At 31.9% G+C, this 9,499-nt stretch overlaps 1 protein-coding gene across 6 annotated transcripts; it reads right to left on the reverse strand.

The window, feature by feature from the left end:
- Positions 1-4,755: 4,755 nt before the first annotated feature.
- Positions 4,756-9,221, reverse strand: LOC114425784 (probable WRKY transcription factor 14). Of its 6 annotated transcripts, none has more exons than XR_003669293.1 (4): positions 8,098-9,218; positions 7,223-7,363; positions 5,690-6,452; positions 4,756-5,541 (listed from the first exon to the last, which is right to left on the reverse strand). XR_003669293.1 is itself a non-coding variant. In XM_028392743.1 (4 exons), exons 1-4 carry the CDS (start codon positions 8,817-8,819, stop codon positions 5,484-5,486), a joined length of 1,506 nt encoding a protein of 501 aa, XP_028248544.1. In that variant the 5' UTR covers positions 8,820-9,221; the 3' UTR covers positions 4,756-5,483. The 6 variants fall into 6 exon arrangements, 4 of the variants coding, with proteins under 4 accessions (XP_028248544.1, XP_028248545.1, XP_028248543.1 ...); XR_003669292.1 differs by having other exon boundaries at positions 4,756-5,546; XM_028392743.1 differs by having other exon boundaries at positions 5,868-6,452; positions 8,098-9,221.
- Positions 9,222-9,499: the final 278 nt, after the last annotated feature.

Below are 9,499 nucleotides of genomic sequence, written 5' to 3' on the forward strand. Positions count from 1 at the left end.
ATAGAATCATTAAGCTTTATGTGTGTTATCGATTGATGACTCCCGTTTCCTTCTTCAAAATCATGAACTACAGTTACTCCCACAAGCTAAGTTGCATCCTTATTCCTTCAAATCCATAATGAATGACTCTTACCCGTCAATCAACAACTAGTAGAGGAAAAGCCCTTGTGTGCAATAGCATTAAATAGACTATTGTTTTTCTCTACCTATTGAAGTGACTTCATTTGTAAGCGGGGGTGGGAATGGATTTCACTAAAGTTTATGGATTTGACAAGACTAAAGCCAATAACTTAGCTTGGGCGAAATAAAAGTTGTCTCCATTATGAAGAAGATATGTGGCTTGAAGGTGTTGAGGTCAAAATGTCACATTTTAGATAGAAGAGAAACCTCCACTATAGGTATACACTAACACATATCTTTTGCTAATTATAACATGCATTTGAGCATTTGACATTAACATGCACATGACCTGTTTATTCAAGTATCTGTACGTATATATATTGCATGAACAGTATTTTTTTTAAAAATATCAAATCATGTAAATCTTTCAATTTCAATGAATGGGCTCACGTTATGTATATTAAAATATATTGTGTGTGAATGTAATCAAATGGACAAATGGTATGATAATTTCACTTGCATGAATTAAATTTTAATATAAAAGTACAGGAAGTTTAACTAAAAATAATTTTAATCATGGCTATGTTATTGGTAATAATGAACTTCGAAAAACTCTCATCTAAAATTCATTAATGTAAATGGTGAATATGATAGCTAGCAATTCTACGAACAGAAATATCACAATGAATACCATAAAATTTCTCCCGTATATATCGTTAGAACTAAGAAAGCTAAGCGCACACACACAATATATGAACAAGAAAATTATATATAAGAAATTGAACAGGAAAATGTAGAACTACATTGTGTCAATATGCTCTTGGCTATCATATTTAATTTATTACGCTTAAAACTGAAGTTCTTGCAGCAATTGAAATTAAGGATCCTCTGATCACTATAATGTGTCCAAGAGAGGGATCTTGGGTCCGATCTCCTCAACCCGTGGTATATATATCATGAGACCCATGGACTTATCAATGGCCTCATCAATTGCAGAAATTTTTCTTCAACTATAAAATTAAATCCCTAAATAAAAAAATGATTAGATGGACCAAAATCATATTAGTTATATCCCCATATCTATAATTAAAGATCATGGCTTAACTAAAGTCTTGAAATCTATATATACCAAAAGAAAAATTACGATTTTATTCTTATATAGATAAAATCATTTTATTTTCTAAGTTTACTTATCTCATTAAAGGATACAACTTTCCATATTTAGCCAAGATAGTGCTTTTCCTATTTGAATATGACATATCAATGTATATAAAGGGACACCCACATTCGAGTAGATGATCCAATCTCATATCCTGATATACTTGGACATGTACGTAGTTTTTTCACTAACTTAAGTATTAAATGTCTTTGTAGGAATTTGTATTGCAACAAAGCTTCGAGCATTTAGGTTTCCATGGCCATGGATTTCCCAAATGAGTAAGCTTGTTAAGGATCTTGAGATTTAAATGGTGCCCAGTTACAAAGTTAGTGTGGTACAAGGGACTGAGGGAGCAACTCCCAAAAATATCTAGATATATGTTTGTTTGGGTGTTTGACTAAGGTTGGTGTCTCAACAAATTGGGTCAACCCTAACTTGATGAGGTCCAATGTATACTTTCATTATCTCAAAGAATGTGTGCAAATATGAATTACAAGATTTATTGTTAGAGACAATTGATAGATACATTTTAATTTGGATACATGAAAGTGTTCATGTGGCATTTACAGATTAATCACAATGTCCATCATGAATCATGATCCATGTATAATTCAAAATAGATTATGATTCACTATTTTCTTCACATGATCAATCCATAAGACAATAACAATCAAACACCATTGTGACTGTAAAAAGGAGAAATTCCTCAAAATAGTTCAATAATATGTTAACAATAATATATATCAAACATCTCATTAACATATATGTGTTATTTTTTTATTTCTATTATATCATATCACATATCATATATATTTATACTTTTCTCTCTTTCTCTTTCAAAATTTCACTTAAGACTTTGGTCTTAGTGTAACTTCCTCTCAAAATATCATCTAATTAATTAACATCCCACCTTATGTATATTTTGGATAAAGAATCGTACCGTATTTCGATATCGGAAAAGATTACGACTTAAACCCCTTACTTTTATTATCCTAAAATCCTTGGAAAATATGAATCATGATTTAACCCTCATAAGAATAAAATCTTCCTACTTTACCACCTTTTTTTTTTATCTCATGTTCAACTTTCTCTATTTATATGAGATACTATTTTCCCTATTTTATCATGGCATATTACCATATAAAGGATAAAGGACACAATATATCCTTATACACTTGAGTGTGAAATCCCTTTGCTAATTTAAGCATTGGCGTGTTTGTAGGTATATATTGATCACCATTCACAACCACTGAGAAACAACGACAAGATAGGAATATGAGCATAAAATAATCTGAGGTCTAACACAACGAAATTCCGATCCAACTAACATAAAGATCATAAATGAATTACTTGTCGAGGAGCCACTTTCCTCTAGCTATAAACAGAGTTTCAGCAACTTGTATGTTGATTTCTATACATATTAAACTTCCTAAAGCTAATATTAAGTATCAAAGTGCCCTTGCACAGGACGTTATACTCTCACCACTACCACAACACTTAAACTAGGTTAAACTTGGACAAAATTAACTGAAAGTTAAAAAATTAATTAACAATTAAAAATTGAAAGTTTGGTAACTAGAAGTTGAAAAACTAAACTATTATATAAATTATAAATATTTGATAAAAATTAATTATTTAAATAGTCAAAAAATGTAAAAAATTAAAAAATTAAAAAAATAATAAAATCATAATTTATTTTTAAAATAAATATATCAAAGATAAAAGTAAAAAAAAATATAAAAAATTAAAAGTTAACATTTTAAAAAATATCACTTCAAGTAAAATGTCAAAAACTACTAAAAATTACTGAAAAACTATTAAAAAAAATTCCCAAATAATTAAATAAGTTTATCTATTAATAAAAAAATTAAAAATGAAGTGAAATATTTTATAACATAGCTTTAAAGTCTCTGCTGTCACCAATTATCACGAAATGATTGCATAGAAAAATATGTACGAACACTGAAAGAATATTATCCACTAGTCATTCTTAATTAACACTATTAAGCTCCGTGCCCTGCACAATATATACTAAATTTCAACACTTCTACGTTATTTATACACTTTAAAATATACGCCTTGCTAATTAATCATGCTCGTAGAAATTTATTGTGAGTAATTTACTTTGATAATCTTCAAGTTTTGACAGAAATTAATTTTTGACCGTTGGTTAGGAAATATTATTGATTTTCTTCATTAGCCAAATAATTTTTTTATGTACTCAAAAAATAAATTTATGCCTAACTACTGACCAATATTTAAAGAACTAATAATTAATACATTCATGCATATGGTTAATGAACGAACAACCTATAAAATGTTAACTACGTCACAAACAATAAGAGAACCAAAGTTTAACTCATCGGAATCAAAGGAAGCTTAGGTAACCTAGCATAAATAAAACATTTCCAATTAATCTTAATATAAGAAAAAGATCCATGACAGCAAAAATTAATCAATTCGTTATGACATGCATATGCAGCAGTACTGAAGAAGCTCGTAATTAGAAAATCTTAAAATTTTAGCTGTGTAAAATTATTAACAAAACAATGTGTATTATATATGATCTGCTATATATCATGTATATATATTTATAGACTTATAGTTCAGATTCTAGATTTCACAAATAGTATCTCTGTTTTTATTAACACTCCCAAAGGTTTTAGAGAAACCTAAAATATATATATTTAACTCTAATATCGTATCAAGAAAAGAAAATGATTAGTGTTATTTCTAGATATATAACCATATATACCGATAACTAAAAGATAATTTCATTTTTTTTCTCTATATCATCTTGTTTTTGTGTTTGATTTTTTCTTTCATTATTTTCAGGTAAATTAAACTATCCAGTATACTATGCTATTATGTATACTCATTTGCTAAAAGTTCTTAATTAGAATTCACTGCACAAACTTCAGCAGAAGAAACTAGCATTGCAATTATTTAGCTCAAAAGGAAAAACACATAAAAAAGGTCAAAGAACAGGTACAGTTTACCCATATTTGTAAACTGTAGGGCTTTCAGATAAGTTTTGGATTTCAGTATAGATACTTAGCTAGATAGTGTATGGTCAAGCAAGATTGAACTCTTCCACTTAGAATATATTCTCAAAATATACATGCACACAGAAGCATAAAATTACGGAAGATATAACATGTAGTGTAGGCTTTTACCTGGTTTACAAATATATTATTTATATACTACGTACGTAATCTTTAACATCATGTATCCTCGGTCAAGTTCTAAATGAGCCAAGGGTTTTTAGGTAATTATATATATATGTATATATTTTGCGTTTTCCAAACTTATTATTATATTTAGACGGATCGAGGATTCTACATATTAATTATGAATATACATGCACAAATAGACGAGCATGCACATGCGAAATGATTAAATGCCAACCTCGTTTTGCTGGATTTTATTATCTAAACAGAAAACTGCCGATGCTAACAGATATATAAGACCCAGTATATATAAATGACCAATTTTTTTAATGATGATGTATAAAACAATAGAATCAAAATGTAATTAACAACTAGTGTAAGTAACATATAATAATAAAGTAATCTCTTCTCATTCAGAACAATGAACATGAGTTGGTGGATAATAAAAAACAGAAAGCCGAGGAACCAAAGCATGCATTTCCCCTCTCACGTCACACATCCTGGAAATGACTGATATGAAAAGTCAAGCTCTATATTATAGTACATTATAATAAAAAAAAGTTTAATGCATAATTTTATAGATTTCATCATAAATTATTATTTAAATTATTTTAAGATAATTATTTTTAAAATTAATTAATTATAATTAAATAACTACTTTTTACAGTTTTAGCATAATGTTTTTTCTATAATATAATATAAACTTAACTTTAACCCTCTATAAATTCTTGTCTTCTTTCATAAACTTCATCTCAGCAAGCAAATCTTTGATCTCTCTTTTTTTTCACTTTTTGTGTAGAAAACTGAAAACCCCACATGACCAAGGGGTGTGGCTTTTAAATAATTTTTTCCACTTGAAAAGATGAAAGGGCTAGTCCCATCCCATTATCATCATCAATCTACTCACTGAGCTTTCGAGTCATGTCTATAGTGAATGTACTTGTTTTAACTGTTGCAACCTTCTGTTCCTCAGCTTTCTGTCCCATCCACCAATATTCCAAGAGGAATGTGGGACTCCTTGAGTTTGCTTCCAATCAACCAGCACTCTCTTTCTTTTTCTTTTTTTTCACTCTACTAATTTTATCTCCCTGACTGTTCTGGTAAATAACAAGAAAAAAAGAAAAAGGTAAGGTAGTAGTAGTAACTTGTAAGCAGAAAAAGTGGAAATCTCAATCTCTCTCACACCCTCCCCCACAAGACAGATTTCAAACCAAATAATAAAAAAAGAGCATAACATGACCTTGAATGATATTTGCACCACCAAATAAAACTTAAAGCATGATCATAAAATTAAGGTCTTTTGTGAGGGAGGTGCTGATGCATGCCTTTTTTTTTCTAGGTCTTGTTATAACCTTCTCTTATTGTTAGGTTCTTCAAATGAACTACTTGTGTTGTTGTTGTTGTTGTTGTTTCCTGACCAGTCAAAGAGATGAAATGGATCCAAGGCCTTGGATTCCCTTTGATCATCAGCACCACCAAAACCTTGTGTGAACAAAAGGTCCAAAGGGTCAGCTTCTATTTCTCCCAACTCAGCAAAGAAGTCCTCAGATTGTTGGTTATTAGTACTCTGATGATCCATCAAACTAGGCTTATAAGGGATTCCATCACTGAACTCTCCCTCATCCATCTCAATCTGATGTTTCTCTATGTCTTCCATATTCTCTTCCTTCACACTGTTTGATGAGTTCCCAGCCACAACTGGGGACACATTGCCCTCACTGCTATTGTTATAATTGTTGCTCTCTTCATCATCCTTTGCTTTTGTTGCTGTGCCCTTTTGGGAGTTTGAGCCTTCTGAATTCTTTGAATTGGAAGCAGCAGCATTGTTGTTGTTCTTGGATGGCTGTGATCTTGTTGAACCAGCCAGAGCATTTCTTTGTGTTGGCCATGGATGGTTGTGCTCTGATGTGTATGTGATAACCAGCATGTTTGGGTCATTCCTGCTCCTCTCAACTTGCTTCCTCGCAGAACAACCCTTTGAGCTACTGCATCTGTAATAACCCCTGATAGATGCCAACACAAATAAGAAACACTATAACAACACCCAAATGAAAATAAGAAAGAAATATTCCAACGTACACTTTATAATAACATAGGGTTAACACAAAAACTAATTTCTTAACACTCTCTTATTCGTTTGTGACAACTCTCATTCATGATTCAACTACTGACCTAAAAGATAACTGTGTAAAAATCCATAGATATGTCAGAGTACCATAACCACTCTCTGATGAACTTGGTTCAACTTATTTAAAATAAGCATTTGCTTTTGTTTTGCCAGTTTTTTCAGAGAACTAAAAGAAAACGACGAATCTCTAACCAGAGGTGTGCTTGTTAGTATAGTGATTTTTTTTCTAATAATAAAAAAAATGGGTAAAGAGTGTTTTCTGAATGGGAAAGTTTTTAGCCTAGTTTTTTAAACCTCAAAGTGTGACCGGTCCATATTCAATGGTCAAGATTCAAGGAATTAACACGGTATATATCCTAAATTATAGGAAATATAAGATTTTGATTGAATGGTTAAGAAAAAAAAATTTCTTATTACTAAAAAATTAATAATTAACATTTATTTAATAAAAAGTATAATAATTTACAAGAAATTGAGTTTAGAGGAAGAGAATTTGTGATATATATATATATATATATATATATATATATATATATATATATATTTGGTGTAGCTATATATTATTCCTAAAATATCTTATCTTACAACGAATAATACATCAATCTTATATACCTAAGGCTAAGGCTAAACTAACAAGAAGCTAACCTGGGATAAGGTGAACCTTTAATGGGTTTCTGACCATATTTTCTCCAAGCCCACAAATCAGACGGAACTACCTCTCCAGTTTGTCTGCTGTTTGCAGCTGCTGGTGCAGGAATACAAACAACCTTTTTGGCCTGGTTCTTCCTGCAGCAATTACACAACAACAAAAAAACCACAATAATATTATATCAATTACTTATTATTAATTACTTATTCTCTCCTAAACTTTGACCAAACAACGCGTGATATAAGTAAAGATATTAATAAGAATATTACAAAGAGAAATATAATTACTATGAGATCAGGAAATTTAATTTGGTTTGCAGTGAGTGAAGGAATACGGTTCTGTGATGAGATGATAATGAATGGGGATAAAAGGAATAGGAATTTTCAGGTGGTTTAAGATAAGTTTGGGTGAAAGCTCAGTGTGTGACTGTTATTGTGTGTGTAACACGCCGAGCTATAACTCTAAGTACTCTACTTTTTCAGGTGGATTAAAGCCTACGAAAAGCCTCATTGAATAAGCCATGTTTAGTCCTCATGGCACCAATGAACACTATTTCTCAATTCTCGCTTCATTCGTTTCTGAGAAGCTACATAGCTTAACTGGGCCAGTCAACGGAAAACCGATTTGGAAAGCATAAGAAAAGGAACACAAGTACCTAACTCATGCCAAACCCTACTTTCTCTCTACAGTGTCAACTTCATCACCATATCCACCACCACACTTTCATAAAATTTCACCCCAAGAAAATTAAAAGTAGTGTGTGATTCAGAATTTATGATGCTCCCATGAAATTAAGCATAAATTAAATTTGATTCTATGTGCAGATGTTTATTAATTATGCAAAGTATATATAATATGTTATTATTCTGACCTTCTTTTAAGACCCGGATTCCGTGGAGATGAGATCTGCACTCCTGTGGTGTCTACAAGGCATTCCTTGGAGGTGTTTGCATTCATCACCATGTTGGGTGAAACCAAAGCAGGAGGCTTAATTGGCCTTGGAGAAGGTGCCATGGCTGTGTTGGTGGAATCATATGGTGAGATTGGTAACTTTGCATTGGGAGAGATCTGAATCATGTTTGAGAATATGTTTTTGCAAGGCCTTCTCATGTTGTTGTTGTCATGTTCCTCAAGAATCTTGTGTGCAGTAGCAAAAACAGTAGTAGCAGTAGTAGAACTAGTAGTATTATTAGTAACAGAACCAAAAGTTGCAGCTGCTTCTAATTCCAAGGCACCACCAGTGAAGTAGGCAGAAGCTGAAGGCATGTCAAGCTCCTGAAGGAAGGGATCTCTCATGGTTGAGAAAGGATCACCAAAGTTTGTGTCTTGAATTAGCACAGAAGAAGAAGATGAGAAAGTGATGGGAGGATCAGAAGAAGAAGAAGAGAAGTGTTGGTGGTGGTGCCAGTGATCATTATGAGAGAGGGTGATGTGAGAAGAAGAATGATGATGATGATGAGATGTGGTATGTAATTGATCAGATGATGAAGTTCCTGTGCCTGTGCCTGTGCTACCATATGCTCCACCACTTGCTCGGAGTATGTCAGTTAAATCACCTTGGTAATTGTCCATGATTATGCTGCTGCAGTACATGCTTTTTTTTCCCTAGCTATTAGTGGAAGAAGAAGAACAAGACCAAGAGCTTGAGCTTGTTGATGCTATATTCAAGTATGAAGAGGAGGAATTAGAAGGGTATGTGTGTGACATGTTTTGGAGCTAGCATAGAAGATGATGGATGATGTTGGAGTATGAGACAACAATATAATTAGAGAAAGATATGTGATGATATGATGAGAGACACATGCAATTGTTGTGGGAATTTTAATTTGTTTGGAGCTAGGCTAGAGATTATTAAGAAGGGGGGGTATGAGCGGAAAGTCTTTCTCCTGGGTTTGGCTGTTAAGAAGCAAGAAAAAGCAAATTAAGGAACAGGTTTTTGGGGGTTGAAACTGATTGTTCTTCCTCTTCAATAACAAACAAAAGAGAATGGGTTTATAGAGAGAGACAGAGACGCTGACTTTTCACACAAAACAGTTCCATTCAATACACGCAACATCAGGAGAGAGAAGGAATTTTAAATCAAAAAAAGGGTTGGACTAATAAAATAACACAAGTGTAGAGCTGGGAGATTTATCAATCACCATCTAATTAAGGTTCTATTTGATGCCACAGTTTCTTAATAACTTATTATTTATTTATTGTTCTCATTTGTTTAAATTAATTGTCACAAAACATTTTAGTTTCAAGTTTCAAATAATTCAACATTCGAATTC

This window comes from Glycine soja, chromosome 9, assembly GCF_004193775.1.
Source record: "Glycine soja cultivar W05 chromosome 9, ASM419377v2, whole genome shotgun sequence".
Classification (NCBI taxonomy): domain Eukaryota; kingdom Viridiplantae; phylum Streptophyta; class Magnoliopsida; order Fabales; family Fabaceae; genus Glycine; species Glycine soja.

Coding starts and splice junctions, on each gene's coding strand:
- LOC114425784 (XM_028392742.1), bottom strand. CDS start 8,819: ATGTACTGCAGCAGCATAATCATGGACAATTACCAAGGTGATTTAACT. Junction 7,364..8,097: donor AATCCGGGTCTTAAAAGAAG/GTCAGAATAATA, acceptor TAATTGCTGCAG/GAAGAACCAGGCCAAAAAGG. Junction 6,453..7,222: donor AAAGGTTCACCTTATCCCAG/GTTAGCTTCTTG, acceptor GGCATCTATCAG/GGGTTATTACAGATGCAGTA.